The sequence below is a fragment of the Filicampus tigris genome, chromosome 2, assembly GCF_054856515.1.
Source record: "Filicampus tigris isolate MCC_2025a chromosome 2, RoL_Ftig_1.0, whole genome shotgun sequence".
In the NCBI taxonomy this organism is placed as follows: domain Eukaryota; kingdom Metazoa; phylum Chordata; class Actinopteri; order Syngnathiformes; family Syngnathidae; genus Filicampus; species Filicampus tigris.
Genome location: NC_141218.1, coordinates 29,248,625 through 29,270,569, shown reverse-complemented (window position 1 = coordinate 29,270,569; position 21,945 = coordinate 29,248,625). Strand labels below are relative to the sequence as shown.

At 41.2% G+C, this 21,945-nt stretch overlaps 1 protein-coding gene across 2 annotated transcripts; it reads right to left on the bottom strand.

The window, feature by feature from the left end:
- Positions 1-1,649: 1,649 nt before the first annotated feature.
- lman2 (lectin, mannose-binding 2) lies at positions 1,650-20,874 on the bottom strand. 2 transcript variants are annotated; one of them, XM_086024014.1, is made up of 8 exons: positions 20,465-20,874; positions 17,291-17,409; positions 13,449-13,566; positions 10,267-10,346; positions 8,068-8,229; positions 7,877-7,991; positions 5,940-6,059; positions 1,650-3,856 (listed from the first exon to the last, which is right to left on the bottom strand). In XM_086024014.1, the coding sequence occupies exons 1-8, from the start codon at positions 20,598-20,600 to the stop codon at positions 3,696-3,698; spliced, it is 1,011 nt and encodes a 336-aa protein (XP_085880140.1). In that variant the 5' UTR covers positions 20,601-20,874; the 3' UTR covers positions 1,650-3,695. The 2 variants fall into 2 exon arrangements, with proteins under 2 accessions (XP_085880140.1, XP_085880139.1); XM_086024013.1 differs by lacking the exon at positions 10,267-10,346 and adding an exon at positions 10,399-10,481 and having other exon boundaries at positions 20,465-20,870.
- Between the last annotated feature and the right edge of the window lie 1,071 nt (positions 20,875-21,945).

Here is a 21,945-nt window from a genome sequence, read left to right as displayed (position 1 = left end):
TGACCTATATGACAAACATTTGAGGTGTAGTTAGATGCCCCCCTTTGCCACCTACTACAGAAATCAGAATGACAAAATGTTAATTAACTGATTTTTGGTGAATGTTTTTGTCTATTTATGACACCATAGTACATGAAATTTGTGGACGATCCCTAATTCGTGAATATCGAACGTCGAATGTCAAACCAACTTTTTCTCGCTGGAAACAAGCGGGTTCGGTGGAACAAGGCAGTGATGAAAGGAAAAGGATGGAGAACCGCATGAATTAAAAATCAGATCTGAGAGTTCAGGAATTAAAAGTTGACAGTGAATAAATATATAAATGTAGTAAAATGAAGCTAGTGTGTGTATGGGTCCACACATTCCGGTTCTCGGGAGTCCAGATTTCGGATGACCTCTCCTGGACCCACAACATCACAGCAGTGACAAAGAAGGCCCAGCAGCGTCTGCATTTGCTAATTGTCCTCAGGAAATACAACCTGGACAGGAAGCTTCTGCTGGCCTTCTACCACTCGTCCATCGAGAGCCTGCTCACATACTGTCTCTCCACCTGGTACAGCAGTTGCACTGAAGCAGACAGGATGAGGCTTCAGAGGACAGTCAAAGCAGCGCAGAGGATCATTGGCTGCCCTCTTCTCTCCTTGTCGGACATTTACACCACCCGGTGCCTGAGCAGCGCTCGGAACATCATCAAGGACAGCACACCCACTGGTTCTCAGCTCTTCGACCTGTTGCCCTCTGGCAGGCGCTTCAGGTGTATCAAAGCACGGACAAACAGACTAAACAAAACAGCTGCTACCCGAGCGATATCAGCATGCTGAATGCACACGACTGCCTCTACCACAAACAATCGTGAACTCACTAAGAGCACCTGACTTATATTATCCCCAGAGCCTTATATTGTACATAGCTCATGTACTGCACATTTGCAGCGTTACTTTATTTTATTGTTATCTTAGCTAGGGCGGCACGGTGGACGACTGGTTAGCACGTCCGCTTAACAGTTCAGAGGTCGTGGGTTGGATCCCAACTGCGGCCTCCCTGTGTGGAGTTTGCATGCTCTGTCCGTGCCTGCGTGGGTTTTCTCCGGGTACTCCGGTTTCCTCACACATTCCAAAAATGCATGGTAAATTGATTGGACACTCTGAATTGACCCTAGGTGTGATCGTGAGCGTGCCCTGCGATTGGCTGGCAACCAATTCAGGGTGTCCCCCGCCTACTGCCCGAAGACTGCTGGGATAGGCTCCAGCACGCCCGCGACCCTTGTGAGGAGAAGTGGTTTGGATAATGGATGGATGTTATTTTAGCTGTTGCACTGAAGAAGAGGGAAAGCAACCCAATCTCTGTACTCTGAGCACAATGACAATAAAGGTATTCGTATTCGTATCGTAGTGTACACCTACATTTGGCCCATTTATTTTTACGTAAAAGGTTCTTGAATCTGACGCAATACGTGTTTTCCCAGGCACACAGGAATTAATGTTGAATGTTTTTTTGAAAAATACTTTAAATAAAAAAAAAAAAAGATGCCTATTGGTTTGAAACGGTGTGTTGCCAAAGTACTAAACTAAAAAGCACAGACAAACAGACATAAAAAGTTATTTAAAAAAAACAAAAAGAGCATTTAAGTATAAATTTGCCGCCAAGTGTATCGTTGAGATTTTTTTTATTCATTTTCCATCATCAATGCTTTCTGGCTAGAGGGAGCGATGTTGCTGCAAACTAGCTCCCCAACAGCACGTGAAGACCATGTGCTGCTCTCAAACATTTCATTTCACCTTGAGGAAATCAACCCAAACACGTTTTTTCAAGAATATGTTCTATGCAGGCCCACTAGTTGAAACACTGGCTCGGGTAATGACCAATCACGACTGACCTGTTTTCTGAAGCTGAGCAGCGATTGGTCGCTACCTGAGCCCTGAGCAGTTGTTATGTCATTTTCAGTTGACAGAAGTGACACAATGGCTGCCCCCAGAGATGGTTAAAAATGGGTGGATTAACTTATTCCACAAAGGCAGTATTTATCAGAATGCCATGTTTCAACCAGTGGCCTTTCATAGAACATATTCTTGACAAAAATATGTTTGGGTTGATTTTCGCTTTAAAGACACATTCAGTAACCCCCCCCCAAAAAAAAAAAAAAAAAAAAGAAAAGAAAATCATACAGTTCAAAGCTACACAATTCAATTTAGTAACGGTATGATGTTTCAGCACAATTTTTCACCAGATGTGATACCTGAACATGTTTTCTAAACATGTTTACATGTGTTTGAGAGAGAAATGCTAATTTCTTCTTCCAACTTAAATGCAGTCAAACTTGGCCACTAGTAAACGTCGATTGGGAGACAAATGCTGAGTCACTTGTGCACAAACTGTTTCTAGCTCGTGAAACCCTGGCCTGAAAGGTAGACAACATATTGCCTTCAACATCTTTGTTAACAATGCTTTGCTTATTGAAATGTCATTTCAGAGCGTCAGAACACTTTTTGGGATGTGTCTCTTTGCAGTTAAAAACCCTATTTACTTAATCGGGATACCAAAGACAACCATTTTGGCTCATATTTGGAGGAAAAGGCATTCGTGTTATTACTTAACTTCACTTTCAGTCCCTGCCACCAGTTTTTTAACATGTACAAAGGTGGATTTATGTCTCAGGAAACAATTGCAAATCCAGTTTACCCAACCAGAAAATCAAAGATTGTCAGTTTGTCTTAAAGTCGAAGTCAAATGGCTCTTTATGAGGACATCGATGCTGATTATCTAACGAAGTACCAGACATTTCAGACCCTCTTTTACCCAAACCCTGGGATTGAATGGATGGACTCTGAAAAGACATACATGTGAATATAGGATTGAATGAGTTAACTAATTACCGGTATTGAAATCTTCTCTTTCTCATCACCACCAGCACACTTTTGAACATGATTGTTTGCATTGGTTTTATGTGTCATAAAGAATTAAGCCCCCTTTACTCCATTTGAACAATTAAAGGGATGGTAAGCGTTGAAGGCAATTATGGCATTTTAGTGGGTTAATTTAGTTTAGTTTCAACAAACAAGGTCGATATTATTCAAATGTCGTTTTAGGTCAATGCTAGGCCACTTTTGAACATATTTAAAGATGGTTTTATGTTGTGGTGAACAATGGAAGCCCTGTGTACTCCACTTAAGCAAAGACAGCCATTTGTTTCAAAGGTGAAGGCAATTGTCTGAATTTTTCCAACATTGTCTATGTTTAAAACACATTTTAGAGCGCAGTCAACACACCGCTTCACACATTTATGTTTTCTGTGCTGGTGAACAATTAAAAGCTGTTTACTCCACCTGAAGGCTTAAGATGTGAAAAGATGGCCATTTTGGCTCACAGTCAAAATCAAAGACATAACGCTCACTTTTAGAATGGGGGTTGCAATTTAAGCACACCGATGAGTGTCAACACCATAAAACACAAAAAACAAAATGACAGCGCTGATGGTTGTTCTGGTGCCAGGATGCTGTTTAAACCGGCAGCAAAACAGCAACCCCAAAACTCTTACAAAAAAGCAGTGCTTCCATCCAGAATAACTGTACAATTTTTGGACAAAAGAAAAAAAAAAAAATTCACATTAAAATGTGCTTCAACAGTTCACCACAAGACACCCCCCACTCCCCCACCACCAGTGGGCGTTCCTCTGCTCCTCCCTCAGCCACTTTCTCTCAGTAGAACCTCTTGTTTCGCTCCTGCCGCTTCTGGAAGACCACGGCGCCCACCACGCCGCACACCACGATGCCCAGCAGTGCACATAGTAGGAGCAGGAACACCTTCCAGCCCGTCAGTGGTGTGCCACGGAAGTTGCCCGTAGGGTCGTCGATGTTGTCTGTGGTGGAAAGTGCATTGTTAATTGTTAAAATTGAAAAAAAAAAAAATAAATAAATAAAATGTCATTGCGCTAGAGCTGGGCAATTCAATTTTATTGCTTAATTCGAGGTCATTTGGCACAACGTTTTTTTAGCAGCTTCTGTTGTTCATCTCCGCTGATGAGCACTGCTTACACTAACGATATGGTGTGTGTGTGTGTGATTTATTTATTTATGTATTCAATTATTTTTAAATAGTTGCTCAAGGGCTCTGAAAATTTGCTGTAGAAACGTTAGTTTCTACAATTGTACTTTTGATTTTGTACATTTCACCAGATTGCTTTAATGTTTCCAAATAGAATGCCAAATTGGTCAAAAAAAATAAAAATAAAAACTAACGTCTCTCTCACAGCTGCTAATCGATTCTTATCCTTCATCCCAAAAGAGCTGTTCAAAAGAACGACTCATAAGTGAACATCACAACAAAAGATCTGACTTGGATGTTGACGTCCAAATTACTTATATACTTATACTTACAATATTGAGTATGTAAATCAAGATAATGGAATACAGCTGATTGATAAATGAGCTGCTGATGGGTTGATAAGATGCCAAAGTCCATGCAAGCCCCTACGGCACTGCCACAGACTGGTTGACTAGCTCAGGGGCGTAACACTAGCTAAAAACTGCAAGAAAAGTCGGAGGTCTGCTCAATACGCACATACACAGTAACAGCGCTGAATTTCCAAAGCCATCATCATGGTCGCTCTACTGAAATCAGAGTTGCAATTTCATCTCAAAGCACACAGCCAAAAGTGACAGCACGCTCACTACAGCTCTCTGTCACTCAACAGAGGAGGCAGAGAAAGGGAGAAAAACCTCACACTGGATATACAGTGCTACAGTGACACTCTTGTACTGAACGTTGCCAGTTTTGGTAGAAAATAAATCTGTACTTGGATCACAAAAGTTGGTCAACACAGCAACAAAGTCATGGAAACACTGGGCAGTAGAACTGTTCTAAGGGAATATACACTTTCATTCGTTGGTAGCGTCACATGGGGCGCTGTGATCTATCATATTGAACTGATCCTAATGATTCAGTTCACTTGGCCCTTGTATGGTGTTCGGATCTGTGAGACCCACATTCAGTTTTTGTCAAAAGAAAAATGACCCAAGGCATCTCTGAAACCTTCTCCTCATGGTGATAACACTGTTATGGGCCTTTTTTTTTTATTACAATTTATTTTTTTAAAAAGGAGCAGCACATTAATTCATGTGATCTAACAAAGGCAAAGGGCAAATATTAACAATGTTTGCTGTTCACGACTTGCAATTGGGATGGAGTACACATCTACTAAGTATTTTAACAGAAAATGATTTGATTGTGTTGTTTTGAAAACCCAAAACTCTAGCGGGTCCACCAGACCCACGTCGAATGAGTCGACCACAACAATGTAGACACATAATTTTTACCCAGAGGCTTCTTCAGCAGCATGTATGCCATCCACACAGACATGTGCATTCTATATAAAACGCCATTCTACTGCATCTCAACAACTCATGGCTTTTTCACAGTCCATTAGGGTCCTCTCTTGGCGAAAAGTTGATGTCAGTGTGGAATGACTCCAAGCAGGCACTCGACCCTTATGAGGTACACAGAATGAAAGGGATGGATGGCTCGCTACATTATTATGATTATATTATTTGACATCATTTTTACACTAGATGCCCTTGCTCACGCAACCCACCCATTTTTATACAGGTTCGGGACCGATTGTCAAACGTAAATCAACGTATCATGTAAAAGGTCCAGCCTGTGGACTCACCCACACCGGCTCCTGTGTCCAAAGGCAGCAGTGCTTGGTCGCAAGGTAGCAAGTTATAAGCTACCATCACTAGCTACAACACACTGTTATCCTAGAACGGCTAGGTGTGCCATACTCTAAGGTGCTCGTAGATATGTGGAAATGCAAAACTCGTTTTTAATAAAGCCATTGTCATTTGTTTGTTCTATCGGATGTTTGTGATTTCATTTTATTTTTTTATTTTAAGGCCATGTTGCCCAACCCTACATCGCACTGGCGTTCCCATCGACCAAACCTTTGGGTGACTTGAGCAGGCTGACGCTTGGCTCGATCTTGGTCCAGTCTAGGTTCTCCTCCTCGGCTGTGTGCTCCACCATCAGCTGGTACAGCTTCATTGAGATGATGTCATGGTTGTCTACCACAAGGAGGATACAAGCTAAGCCACACCGGCCACTTCACTAGGTATACTGCCAAAATCTAACGCTACGTCCGCACTGCAGGTCAATTAATTTTGGGTTGTTTTTTTTTTTTTTTGCATAAATGCCACGTTTCAGATTTTTTCGTGCAATGTGAATAGTACAATTAGGATTTTTTCAAATCCAACACGGGCCTCTTTTGTCTACGGATATAAGTCTGTATCCGATGCGTCTGCACTATGGACTCGCGTTGTGCTCACCCGACATATGTCATCAAAAGCCAAATATGCGCTCTGCGCGGGAGGGGGAGAGTGCATGGGATAGACTACTCACAAAGTTCCATTCCTCTGCAACATTGTGAAAAGTAACCGTGTCAATTTTAAATTTGGCTTTAATTTCTCTGGTAATATACAGAATAAAGTGGACATTTGTGCCCATAGTAAAAATTTAGCTACGCAGATGGTTAATTTGCTATGCGCATCAATGATGTGACATCATATTCAGTTATCTGTCTCCCTGAAATGAGGAGATCCAGGAGCATAGTGTCATTTCCCCTAAAATCTCCCTCCTCTCACATCGCGCCTCTGTCAATCTCTTCGTCACCTCGATTGGATCTCTGATGGGAGGCTCTAACATATAAGCAGAAGGAAGGAATAACTACCTGGGAAGTTGCATATAGAGAAATGAAATGAGCCCCTATACATGGGACTGTATTTACTTTCGTAAACATTGTGTCAAGTGACGTCATATTCTGTGCACATGCGTGCCACTCAACGTCGTGTTTTATGTGCATGCGTCACTTCACGGACACGTTCTGCTTCACATTAGGAGTCGCATTTGTTTTTGTTATGTGAATGACTACGTACATAAAAAATCCAAATTGGGTGTTATGTCCTGCAGTGTGAACATTGCCTAAATTAAGTGGCAAAACCAGTAGCGTATCGCAGGATAACTTTTTTTTTTCGTAAGCGACTTTCTTGTGATATTACTATTTTTTAGTTTCTATTTTTTTTCGTAATATTCCTGCTATTTTTCTTTAACTAAAATTCACATTATATATTCCTGCCTTGCCACGAGTTTCTCATAATAGTACACATTTCCATATTATATGCATGATCTTTTTTGTTGTATAATACATTATTCATAACATTGCAACTTCTTTGTTTTGTTACTATTCTTTAAAGGATTTTCCTCCTAATGTTGCTTATTTATGTTAGTATTTTTCCTCATAATATTACAACTACTCAACCAGTCCAGGGTACCATGCCTATTGCCCGAAGACAGCTGGGATAGGCTCCAGCACACCCATACCATTGTGAGGATAAGCGGTTCCGATAATGGCTGGATGGACTACAACTAATTTTTGTAATGTGATGCTACCATTTGTTTTCTCGAAATATTGCTTTATTTACTGTATTGTGGAAGCACTTTACACTTGCTACTTTGCACTTTTTTTTCTTCTAATGCTATTTTTTGTTACTACTTTTTCTTAAATGGCATTGCAACGTTTTTGCTTGAAAATTAAAACCTTTTGGTTACTATCTCAACTTTTTTTCCTCATAATGCACTTTTTTGTTGTAACATTACAATTTCTGTTCATCTGGAAACATCCCATTTTTTTCTCATGAAATTGCTATTAACTATATAAACTATAACATGTATTTTTTAAATAGATTCTTATGTAATGTATGTAGTGTATAAATCTTCTAAATTAGTTCTCGTGACTATGCACAATTTTCTTTTGTAATGTTACTATTTTTCATCCTTGTAATATTCGGCAAAATTATTGATCAAGTCATCTGTAAAAGTGACAAACCAGAGAGATCTCCAGTGGCTGCTGAGGCACCAAAGAAATATCCCGTGGGAAGACGAACACCTCCGATGTCGATGCATTCCTTCCACTCGTTCTTGTCGTCCACGTCCATCATCACCTGCAAGGCGGCAACACCGGGTCAAAGCACTAGACTGCCTTGTTCCACCATTGTACGGTTGGCATACAATACATACGGTAAGTCTCCCTTTCGAGTAGCGGATGGCGAGGTAGGTGTCAAACTCTCGGTTGCGGATCTCGGCCGAGCAGCCCCCCAGCTCCGACGAGCGTCCGTCTTTACCATGGTCGTAGCTCACCGAGCCGTTGTTCACCATGGCCGAAATATACGGGAAGGAACGCTGAGGACAACATTGAGGACAGAGTTGATTAACTGCAACCATTGAAATTCATGTAAAAAGTGAGAGGAAATGCTGAGAGATGATGTTGCAACAAAAAAAATAGCAATGGTTAAAGAAACATGGTAAAGACAGAGCAACAATCATGATTCTTTTTTTTTTTTGCTATATGGATCAAATTTGATACCAATCGGTCTTTGTTGATATTACAACTTTTTTTAATCTATCCATAATTCCCTCAACTGCTTATCAACACTAGGGTCGCAGACGTGCTGCAGTCTATTCCCGCTGTCTTTGGGCAAAAAGCCGGCCAGCCAATCGCAGGGCACAAATAGATACATCAAAATTCACACTCACATTAACACCAATAGACAATTGGACAATGTATGTTTTTGCAATGTGGGAGGAAACCGGAGTACCCAGAGAAATCCTACGCAGGCATACGCAGAACATCCTAATATCACACAGGAAGGCCGGAGCCCAGATTCAAACCCACAACCACTAATGATACTGATGAGTTATATTTACAAACTAATACCAAAATCAAATATTTATTTTACCTGATTCATCAGTGCACAATGTTTGCACAACAGGCCGATAAGACACACAGACATCATGTCTACATCGCTTTGAGTGGGTCGGATTGGCTTGTTACCGTGATATGGTTGATCTGCCTGTAAACTAATGACAGTAAATGGACTGAACCACAGAGCACCACAGAATGGGAGCGTTGCTGGGCAGCGCTGCGTGTACGCCAACGTCTTCCACAATATTGTCGTAGGTGTCACAAAACATTCTACTTTACGGCAGTGCCATCGTGACTTCAGAAAACGTTTCCAATAGGAGAGGGGCTGGCAAGCGGCTTACTGCTATTTTGGCGGACTTATTGACAAGTCACGGCATGAGGACAATGGAAGAAGCTTTGATAAAATAAAGTGCATTTACTGTATTAACACTGAAATATACATTTTGTCCCCGCTTGATTTCCTTTTTTGTAACCGAGCAAAGACTGGGCTTCCTTTTGTAACAATGAAAGATACATTTTGTAAATCAGCAGGAAAAGCCTCACTTTTTACTTCCTGGTCGGCCGCTACGTCAGCACTTCCAAATGTGTGCATACTGTCGCGCGTATGATAAAGGGCTTGTCCGAACACGGCGATTGAACAGTTTGACATTTGGCAAGCAAGGAACCAAATACGTGCATCTGACGCATGCACTTTGATGCAAATGAGATCGAAGAAAAAAAAAAACGTTGAGTGTTGCCTACCAAGTTCACTTTCAAAATGGGAGGGAAAAAAAAAAAAATCTGAGCATAATAAAAACATGAATTTGAACACAGGACGTTTTAACACAGTTTTTGTTGACTGTACTGGCAACCCTACCAAAAAAAAAAAAAGCAACATCAGCAGAGATACATAGCAAAGCTAGCAAAACTTGTGAGTTCATATGCTGGTCCATTTTACTGTATGTATAACATGGCTCTTTGCAGTAACACTTTGAAAATTGTGGCTCTAGTGTTAGTAAATGAATGCTTTAACGTGATAATAGTCATTCTATTGGAACTCTTAACTTAATGTATGTTCCCTGTAAAAGAAAGTGAGCAAATTGAATTTACAGAATACAGAATAATCAGGATGGTCGTGATGGTACCACCTTTGCCTCAATCTGAGTCAAGAAAAATCCTGATGTTTTCTTTTAATGTTACGAGATCACTATGATCTTCAAATTTAGAATGACTGCAGATTTTTTTTTTAAATTATGAACTAAGACTAAATAAATAAGGAAGTCATTATTTTCCAAAGCCACATGGAGCTGCAGCAGAGCGCTAAAAAAGAGCCACAAGCTGATCTGGAGCCGAGGGTGGCCGACCTCTGTGCTAAGACAAACTGGTTCAGACAGGACCTTTGGAAATAACCCTATAATGGCCCCTTTAAACCAAAATGGCTGACAATAATGTAGAATGAATGGAAAACATGGAGTGGCTCTTTAACTTAAAAATGAAATTGGCGACAGCATGCTGACGAGAAGGTCAGCACTCACGTCGGCCGAGTCATCGTTTGAGTATGTATCGATAAAAACCGCCAGGCCGTGGAAGATGGCGTGGTCGGAGAAGACAGGCCCTAAGGACAGAGGAGGCGGTCAATGGCGGAGCGGTGTGCGGCATACACTTACGTCCATGCCTTGCAGGTCGTTGCGGAAGGTGTCCAGAAAAATGGACAGGCCCAAAAATTGATCCTGGTTCCCAAACACCGAGCCTGAGATGGAGGCAGAGAGCATGTGACAAGGCAGTATGCTCGTGAAGCTACTTCAAGAACAATGGGGAAAAAAACCTTTTCATAACCACCATATTTGAATGAGAAATGCATGATTGTATATGACCACAATGTATCGCCATGTATATGTTCCTTGTAGTTCTGCCATAACCTTCTTTAATCAAGTTATCTTGTCATATGTTAACCTACCAAATGGTAGCATCATACCTATTCTCGTTAGAAATGGCACAGCGCAAGCTGTAAAAGCCTTATCAATCTGCCATAAGGTCTTGACGCACCAAGCCAACAATCGGCCAATGTGGCCATAGGTCGGCAAGACCAACATCGGCATGTCAGGCTGGTAGAAGTGACGGAGCATGTGGATGAGGATGTCACAGCTCCACTCCGACGCCAACTACTACATACCTTACCATACCTACGCATGCGTGGGAAGTAATATTAGCCGAGGCACAGTGGAGGTGGTAGTCACTAATTAGTGTTCCTCATTCAAAAAAAATAGTAACTGGATTTTCCGGTCCAATCCTCTGCGAGTGTGTTGGTCTCTCATCTCTCTCATCCACGTGGCCATTTTGGCAGAATAAAGTGCAAAATGATCAAATCCTTTATGTGCCTTCTACGCTTTCTGCTCCACTGCTAACAGCTAATCACTACAAAAGAGATAGCCCCCCTCCAGCCAATTCTATGGTGTTCCGGCAGTTATGTTTGGCGATACAATTCAGCTTTTTATTTTCACACGTTTACCAGTGAACCGGTACTACAAACGCGCTGGAATGTTTATACATTTGGCGAGACAATTTTACTATGACAACAATGTATCAGTGACAATTGAAGCTCAATTTGTCCGTCTCTCTTGCACTCTCTCTGTCTCTCCCTTTCTCCTCGCTTGCTGCTATCGACCGGTGCCGTCACGAAGCTGCGGTCACTGGAATCGAGAACCTTTCGAGCAGTGGGAACATTAATTCTCATCCTGCAGTCGGTAGTATGCTTCACATAACTATTCCTTCCAGCCAGCATGGGTTCAGTTCCCACTCAGTGACAGTGTGCATGTGAGTGTAAATGGTTGTTGTAGGGCTGCTCGATTAAGCGATTTTGATCCGTAACCGAATTTTCTGGATAAAACGATCACACGGCACGTTCAATTTTGTTATTTTTGGTGCATCTAAGCCACCGTAGTTTCCTCTGCATTTCCGCTTCCTCCCACAAGCGCACAGTCCGAAACAACGACAACATCCATGGCTACCAGCGATTCTGCTATTTACTCAGGCAAGTGAGCGCTTGGTTAATAAATCGGGCAAAAATAGATCTGTAGTGTAGTGTGTGATCCGCATGTACAATACAACCCGGGAGCAAGTAACTCAACATCTGGAAGTCGTCCCTTTTTTTTCCCCTCTACAACGGAAGGCTGGTCCAGCCGGACCATATGCATCCTTTATTTCCTGCCGTTTAGATTACTGTAATGCCCTGCTCTCTGGCCTCCCGAAAAAGAGCATTTCACCATTGCAACTACTGCAGAAGTCAGCCGCTCGGGTGCTGACGAGAACCAGAGGGCGGGAGCACATTACGCAAGTTTTGAAATTGCTGCATTGGCTCCCCGTGTGTTTCAGGATCGATTTTAAGGTACTTTTATTAGTTTATAAATGTGTTAATGGTCTTGGGCCATCTTATTTATCTGATTTGCTTTTATCATACCAACCCTCGCGGATCCTGATGTCCTCTGGCGCCGGCCTTTTATTTATTCCAAGGGTGAGGACCAAAATGCATGGCGAGGCTGCATTCAGCCATTTTGGTCCTCACCTTTGGAATAGCCTGCCAGAGGACGTCAGGTTTGCAGAGACTGTTGATATTTTTAAGAGGAAGCTCAAGACACATCTTTTTAGTTTGGCTTTTAACAACCTTTAAATAATTCATCTTTTCTTTTGATTGAAGATTATTTTTATTTTATCTTACTGATTTTAGTTCTTAGACTATACTACTCTTCTGTCTTTTAGTTTTGTTGCTCTCTGCCGTTGTCAGCTTTTAGCTCCAGTGTTTCCTCATGGGGGGGCCTCCGCGTTGAGGGAGGGGTGGCTGCCCTTCCTGCGGGGGCTGTCATCGCAGGGACTCCTTGGGTCTGGGTGGCCGGCGGCCTCTACACTTTGTGTGGGGTCCGCCTGTCTAATCCGGGCCTCTATGGTGGTGGCGCTCCTGTGGCCGTGGGCTGTCATTCCCCTCGCCGCGGAGAGCTCCCCTTAGGTACCCTTTCCTCATATGGTTTCTCTATGCCTTGTCATGTCTTTTTAACACATTTTATCAGGTTGTGCACTTTGTGTGGGTGTGTGTGAATGAGTGCTGATGTACTAATGGATATCTGACTTGGGTTTGTTGGGAGGGAGGGCGTGAACAGATTTTTTTTTTCTTTTTGCTTTGGATGTTTTACAGCACTTTGAGTTGCATTTTTATGCGCAGCTGGACGCAGGCTGGACGCAGGCTGGACGCAGAGTAAGGAGCTAAATGTTGTTGTGCTAACACTTTTTGTTTAAACGACCTGAAGCTAGTTGTTGCTATTAGCCGTCCCATTATCCTACCTTTAGGCGGGGAGGGAAGTGTGGGGCGTAAAGCTCCAATCTGTCTGCTGCTGCTGCAAGCCGCCGTCTCCCAACTGAGAGTTGACACAAGTTTAGCGTTGCTAAATGTCCGAAATAATACCAATAAAATAATTCGTGTGGAGGAGCAATCGCCACGGCATTTTTGATTTTTGAGTAGTAATATGCATTTGCATTTTGGTGGCGATCGGTCGCCGTTTTAGACAACAGAACTGACAAAGCGAGCTTACCATGCTTGGCTCCCAACCGTGACGTATGACCGCTGAGACCAAAAACATAACTTACTAAAACAGCGACCCTTTAAACCTTACCTTAGATTTCTGCCAACGGCAGCTACAAAAAGCACAAGACCAGCGGCCATGCTTACCTGTGTGCAGTCTGTCTTTTGTGTACCACAAAGCAATGCCGTCACCGTGGAGATTCTTCTTGCCCAGCCCGTGGATTCTGAAGTGGACGTGCATCTCCCAGTCTTTCAGGTAACACGGCTGCAAAACAATACACCACAAAAAGCTTTCAAAGACCACTGGTGCTAACTTGACTTTGTTTTTTGTTTCATTACACTCCTACATAGGACAGTTGGGGTTGTTCAAAGGTGACATTTTATGTACTGAAAGTACTATGGCACGACCCATGGCCGAGTTTATCCCTCTTATTGTCCGTAATTTTGCCGAATAAACACAGAAGTATTCTTAATTTCTCTATTAAGAGTCGTAATCGTGCAGAATGATGCCCTTGTTCCATTTGTCCACTACACGGCGCTCTGACTCCTTTAAATCAAACGTGACTGGCCTAGTTCTTGCATGACCATGAGCCAACACACCAACATTTAAAACAGCAGTGGTGGATTGCCATGTTACAATTGTGCAGAAGTGGCTGAGCATGATATCACTTTTACAGCAAAATCTTGTGCTCCTCTACTACCACCGCCAGCAACAAGTGGTGATGGAGAACGTATATGCCACATCTTAAATCCACCGCGAATAACAAAATGCGACCATTAGAACGTTTTGGGTAAGTTTCAGGGTTTTCAGGAAACTTTTTAAAAACGAATAAGAAATAGATCGGCTCCGTTTCCATGTGGGCGGGGCCAGGACTCAGTCCCCACTGCTGCTGTCTTCTCAGTAACAAAGGAGTGAGCTACAGCCAGGCAACATTTGAGGAGGGGGCTGCGGGGAGCTTTCCGACATTCATAATGATGCTGTGAAACTGATGAACTAATGAATGACTCAACATCTCTTATGTAAGAGTTTAGCTCTCTCTATACATCAGACGTCTAAAATGCAACTTTGTAAAAGATTACACGTTTTGACATAGAAGAAAGGAAACTCTGCCAAGGTTTTTATTTTTGTTTGCATGAGTCATTTCTTCATGGTAAAAAAAGTAATGTAGAAGAAATATCGTCGGTCACATAGCATAATTAGTCATTTTTCAATATTTATAGCATAACTAGTCATTTTTCAATATTTTTGGAACAAAAAAAATTTTTTTTTTGGACACACATTGCTATTTTTTTTTATTGGGTCTTGTTAATTTTGCTTCCTTGTTCACCCATCCGGTTGAAGTATTTGTTAAAATAACATTAAAAAAAATACCAATGTGTGGTTTAAAAACTGTGTTTTACTTGCCTTCCAAAAATATTGAAAAATTATTTGTTATGCTTTGTGGCCAGCAATATGATTTAATGTTTAAAGACCAAGCGTGAAGCAAACTTGGTCAACCATCTTTTCAGCACTACTAACAGCTATAACTATTTTAAGCACACTTTCGTTAGTTTTTATGACTCAAGCCACCCAGACTCATAATTAGACCCATAGCAACCCGCTTAACAACGAAAATGCCAATGTTCTGCAATCTCCGGTAGTCTCCGGCGAGTGACGTCATTAGAAGAGATGGAGTCACCAGTCACCCATTGTCCTGCATCGTTGATTGTCCCGTTAAGTGCTCTTTGCCGTTGTTAGCGTGTTTTTGGGCGAAATGCCTCGGCGCCGTGTGGCAATGCATTGTTCACATTCAGGCCAAGAGTTGTTTGAGTGGCCAAAAGATAAGAATAGGGTATAGGGTACCTAGTAAATGGAATAGTTTGTGTTACAGTTCAACTAGCTTCCACATTAACTGGCTTCCAATTCAAGCTGTGGCCGTCCAGTAATTTTGGTTTTCCTGTCTGCAGATTCATCACAACCAACATCGAAACTGTGCAAGTGCATACCTGTTCAATTCTGCAATAAAACACTTGAAACAAAATGTCTCCTTTACAACTCCCGACTGGCTGCAAGAAATTGTAAACGTAGTAAAAAATAAAACTATAAAAGTAGAGAGTGGTATTTGAACCTGTGACACAAAGGGGGAAAAAGCAGCTGCACCACGACCGGAGCAAACGCTCTTTGCACTACGCCATGAGCTGGCATGAAATGTTGATGAATGAACATGCCACGTCCTCTTGAAAAACTGCCAATCAAGGCACTATAAATTCACGTACATTTTGTGATTTATTACATACACCTTAGTTGTGCCTACTACTGGCTAGTACTATCACAATATGACTAGAAATGACTCTAATTTGACAATGTGGGAAACCAACCCACTATGACGTGCGTGGCTATCAGTGCGAGCAGAATAAATGGACCAAGTGAGTTATCTCATCATGTGTAATTTACAACACGGCACAACATCGAATTTCAAACAGTAGCGCTAAGCTCATAACTGTAGCGGCTTAGCCTATATAGCTTACCATTCTTCCAATCTGACAGTCGGTCTCCACTCCATGCCCGGTGTTCTGCCAAATTGTCCTACCTCATCAAAATTTTCCTACCGGAGGCTGATTAGACAGCCTACCCCTCAACATAAACTCAATCTAACCCCGCCTCACTATTGGTGTTGCGTTGTAGAACATGCGTGCGCAAGCACACTAAGCCTTGGTAGGACGTCTCAACGGGTAGGAAGGAAATTCAGAACACCAGTCATTTGGGCACAACACTTTCCTTGCCTGAGCATCTGGCTCATACATGTATGGTCCAACATATATCATGCCAACAACCTCCTCTTGCTCCAACTCATGAAATACCTGGATCGCCTCAGATAAGTTTTAAATATTGCTTTCCAAGTCGATTTCTGACTGACTTTGTACACTTTAGATGTTGCGCATTGCCATCATCTTCTGGACGTGACGTTTCACTTCCGGGTTGTCACTCGCCAGGATCTCACTTTAAAAAAATATATAATTTTGTCAAAATAGAAATGATTTTTTTGGTCATGCTTTATTTGTTGTATGATGTTTAATTACTTTACTTAGACTTCATTAGGCATTTTCTGAAATTACTTCACACTTGAGCTTTAAGTTTGACCTATAAAAGCTTGCACAATACGTATTTTTCCAATCGTTGTAATTTATAGTGATGACATTTCAGAAAAAAAAGAATCCAACTGTTGCTGAACCTAACCATTGACTCATAAATACAACTAAATATCGTTGCTGTCTTGTGATATACACTTATGTCCATTTTTTTAATTTTTACATTAATGGTGTTTCCGTGTTACAGACATCTCATTCATGTTTTTTTTTCATGACAAAATTGGACATGTCTTTTTCACAGGACAGCGACGATATATTATATTATTATTAAAAACCTGTTGTGCTAGAGAAAAACAAACAAGGGCAGATTAATTATTAGCGCAAAAAAAAATCATCTAGAATGCTTGTAAAATTGTTTTTTGACTAGTAAGATTTTGCCAGTAACTTCATTTATTATGTTGCTTATATACAGCACACGTCTATGGCCTAAAGCTAAAGATATGTTCATCAGTTACTGTATTTAGTTTTTTGTGCGTTTCTGGACTTGAAAATTCCTCTGTGGTAATGTTAAACAAATAGTAGACGATTAATGCTAGTAAAACAGTCAAATGTTATGCCTACAATTATCTTTGTTGTTGTAAGCGATAAGGGACCAACAAAGTCTTCGTTCATTATAAATTTTTATTAAAACTAATCATCCAATGAATTGGTTATTGGAATTATATTTCTCTCGGAATCAGTCAAGCCGAAGCAAATAAAGCTTCTATGATGACAGTATATATTACACTTATATACTATACTTCAATTTTAATGAGTGTAGTGCATAGGAAAAGGTGGGGATTATCTAGACATTTGGCTACATCCAGCACAATAATTTAAAAAAAAAAAAAAAAAAAAAAAAAAAAAAAAAAGGTGCTCACGACAGTATTCCAGATGGATCCCTGCCTGCTTCTCTCGTCCGGAGTGAGTCGCACGTAAGAGCCGGTCACCAACGTGCTCCCCGAGAAGTCCCACTGGCTGGATGGGCTGCTGCCCACGCCTAATATACAACATAGAACTGAATGGTGAATATAAAACAACACATTCCAAAAAATCCCCAGATAGCTGGAAATTTGTTCGCAGGGTGAGACGCAGTGTGCTGGTTTGAAACATTAAACCTGACTTGAAACCCTACCTTGAACCCCCTATCACTGGTGTAAAACCATACTTTTAAAACTCTGACTCAGACAAAATTAGTTTCAAGCTCAAATTATTGGTCAAAAGATCAAGTGACTAAAATATACACAAATCTCCTACTTGATTGCAAATGTTGAATCCTTGTTAAATTCCCTTTCCCGCAATACCAATTTTGTGAAGATTGACCCAGCAGCTCCTGAAATACAAAAGGTTCAAAGAAAGGCGGCCATGCCCCTTTTTGAAAAAAATGTCCAAATTTGGCGGGCTGTACCTCCCAAACCCCTGCTCCGATTGACCTAAAACAGGGGTGTCAAAGTCAAATGGACGGAGGCCAAATAAAAAAATTTGCAACAAGCCGAGGGCCGGACTGATAGACTGTTTATTGAAATTTTTAAAAATGTCCAGATTGGATCAGGTCCTTCACGCCTGCGGATGATGTCACGCTTTATATTTCTGTAATATATTTCTTTGGCTCTATGTTTGTCACCCCCCTGCCTGTTGTGTTTTTATCTTCGGAGTTACTAAATAAAAAATAAAATAATACATTACTGCTACTTTTGCGAGGCAGCTCGTACGCCACTTCCGTTTGCGTTTCTCCTGCTAAACTGGAAACAATTTTCTGGTTGACTCAGGCTGCAAGATTGTATGGACTGTGCATAATGTGAAGTAAAACGGAGAGGATCATATGATTGGTATGATGTCTCCAGCTGACTCTATTTTAGAGTGGCAAGGTATGAATGTGGGTGCTCCTGTCAGAAAACAGAGGCCCGTATTCCACTTGACACGTCTATTTATTGTGGTCTGCAACAACACAGACAAAGAATAACCAGCAACATCATCCAATCCATATCCATTAGTTAACAAGATGCCTAAACATTACAATTCACTGTATTAAGCAATTAAACGGCCAAACAATACATACAATACACATTCACACGTTTCATCACTAGAATAGTAAGCATACTAGCCGAAATAATTAACTAGTGTTCATCAATGTGACATAATTCACAAGAACATATCAAGGCTATTATGTACAGCAGTTACCTGACACGAAGCTAAATGATTAAACTCTCCTTTTAACATTTACACACAACAACAAATGTGGCGAAACATGGGAAATCTGCAACTACTGAGTTTGCTGGCACGAACAAACTACTAGCTAGCTTTGTCGAAGGAGGAAAAAAGAAAATAAACCACGTCTCCCGCCATCAACACTTAGCGCTCGAGGAGCATTCAATGCCTGCTCAGAGTGTGGGACATTTCAGCACTACATCGAAACTCAATGAATTTATACAAATGCCAGCAATTACTAATAATAAAACAACGTGAAATTTCTAACATGAAGTATTTCTTAATAAAGTGTGTTTTACTCCAAATAACTTTTCACCACGCTCCAATTCTGAAAGCCACAAAAAGTGACGTGAAGTCTTCAGTCTGCACATAGACGACCGAAGGACGATCCTCGCAAAAGTAGCGGTAATGTTCATTATAACAACAGCCAGGGGGTGGCAAACACAGATGCAAATAATTATATGACAGAAATAGTGTAACGAATTGGGTTATCTGTGTTCCAGTCGAATTTGTGTCTTGCAAATTGTGTCTTGTGTTGTTTCCGAGGTTAATGAATGCATCATGCGGCTGGATGGGAGGGCATGCGAGCGAGAGTAGCGGAGGACGAACAGGAGAGCCGTTGCTCTTTTTTGACCGAACGGTTGTCGTACTGTATTGGCGTCAGGCTGCGTCCCACAGTAGCCGGTTGGACTAATAAAAATGTGATAATTAAACTACGTCTGTGTTCTTGGAAGACGCTACAATATATTTTAAAGCGTGACGTGATCGGCAGGCGCGAAGGACCCGATCAGATCTGCTACCCACACCGGCTTGCTGCGGGCCGGATCTAATAATAAAGCAATATCATCCCAGGGGCCGTAGAAAGCCTTCACGCGAGCCGGATGTGGCCCGCGGGCCTTGACTTTGACATTGGTGACCTAAAATGTGAGATTTAGTATTGTGCCATCATTATCAACAAGTACACTACGTTTTATTGAAATCAAATTCTGCTTGGTTCAAATTTTCAGATTTTTGGGAGTGATTTGGCATGGAATGACCCTCTTTTCTTCCTCCTATCTTATCTATGCCCCCCCATCAAGACACTTCTCTCATTTCACCCCTCTAGGGTGGACCGTGAGACCTGACCACAGTACGAGCTCATCTCATTTGTCTGTTTGCAACTTCTTAGGTCCTCGTTCTCTCTCCTCTCTTTACATTTTAGTGAGTCCCACTGGAGATTCAATCAAGGATCCACAAGTTGAGACAAGTGTTCCTCGATGATGTCATTTCATGAAGACAACTAAAGATGACATCACGACATTGACCATATAATCAACACTTTTACTCTTCACAATGTTAAAGATACAAACATAATCGTGAGTGGGCAATCCCTTCGTTTGTTGCTGTGTGGTCATATTTTGTGACGTTGTCGTGGTGAATACTTGAAAGACTGCAAGTCAAAGTGTTTAGTAAGTGAACTACTGTAAATGAAGTATATAAATAAACAGCCTTATTAACTTACTTTCTTATTAACTGAAGCAGATGTATTTCATATTTATTCATGGGGCATTTAGCTTTAATTTAGCGAAAGCCGAACCTATAAGACCAAAACCTTAATGTATAATGTATCTGATATTGTTTATTGTAATGCAAATTAATCCATTATTTGTGTTTGTCTAAAAAATACATGGGTAAGACTTTGAAAAACATAACTGCATATTAAATCACAATATTGAGGTTACAGGTTACACGCCAAAGAGACCGAGCCAAATCATTTTAGAACACCTTAACTTTTTTACAGAACTGTTTAAAACGATGTCCACACTTGAGAAAGGAACACGAGCGAGCTAAAGTTGATGTCTACCTACCTTGGTAGGGTTTCATCAACGAGTGTTCTCGTTTCAGGTGCTCTGCGTTGCCATCCGTAATGTCGCCGCACACCGACTTTAGCACGGCCGCGAGAAGGAGAAACACACAGCCGGGAAACCTTCTAAAACTCGCCATGTTGCAACAAAAACTCTGTTGGCAAAAAGAAAATAACTCTTCAAAATACGCGACTCTCAAACTCTATGAAGAAGTCCGTACGTCGGTTATTCTCTTCCGGCGAGAAATTACCAACACGCAAAATGTTTCTACTACCTCCTCCCTCAAGACGAAAGAATTTAAATTTTATTTTATACTCATCTATTCCTTGAATTTGACTCAATACTTAAAAGTCAATAGTCTAGACTGTGCAAATGAATTTTAAACAGTGTTTCACTAGGTAAATTGTTCAGCTCAGTGTGTTTCTGTACAGAACCCGTTTTCCGGTGCACAAGGTATATGAGCCAATCGGAGACAAGCACATCACAATATAAGCCAATCAGAGAGAACCTGTAGTTCAAGATTTATCCAATAGATGGTAATAGATGGCAGAAGTTAAATAAACTGGATTGAATTGACCGCTTGGAAACCTCAAGGACTACGCAGCCTCGTTTTATACTGTATTCTCAAATCGATCTGTTGAGTCGACCACATTCATCACGAAGTGTATCTTTACCACACTCAATTGTCTCATTCAATTGTCAGGACGTCCTACCTGCTTGCACCTCCGTTTAAGTATTTTCTTAAGGGATTTTTTAAAATTATACCTACCAATCTACATCTAAACAAAACAACATGAAAGCGCACTGTAATATTTTGGCTGTCAAATTATCCTTCGGTAGGATGTTTCGCAAAGGGTAGGACATTATGGCAGAACAAGCCGTCAAATCAGCCTTCGGTAGGAAGTTTCGGTGGGGTAGGACAATTTTGCAGGACACCGGGGCATATTTTTTTTGGGCCATGCAGACACCTGCCAAAACATGAGCGTATGCACGCTCACACGCGCACGCACGCTACTACGTTACTATTATGATGATTAACAATATCACATAAAAAAATGTTCGAATACATTATATTATATCCCATTTTACAACCGTCAAACATGTTTGAATATATGCAAAAGGCTCATCGCTGCACCGAAAACTATAGGTTACAAGTACTTTGCTTTAGGTTTAAGTATCACTAATTCCAGTTAATGATAAAAAATGAAATAAACTGTACTCACACACCTTGCGCTCAGCAAAGTTACTTACGAGTCATTTTCCTTGTTTTTGTTTTTGTTTTTTTTTTGTCTCTGAGGAATGGTCCAGTAGGCCTACAGTACACGGGCCAGTTGCTATTATATAGCTTTTTTGATTGGCATCAGGGGGCAGAGTAAAATCGTATACAGAGTCCTTGATGTATTGACAGAATAATCTCTGCAACAGGTGCACATGCAGGTGCTAGAGACTTGGGGAAAAAAGATTTTCATGACTTCCCTATTGTT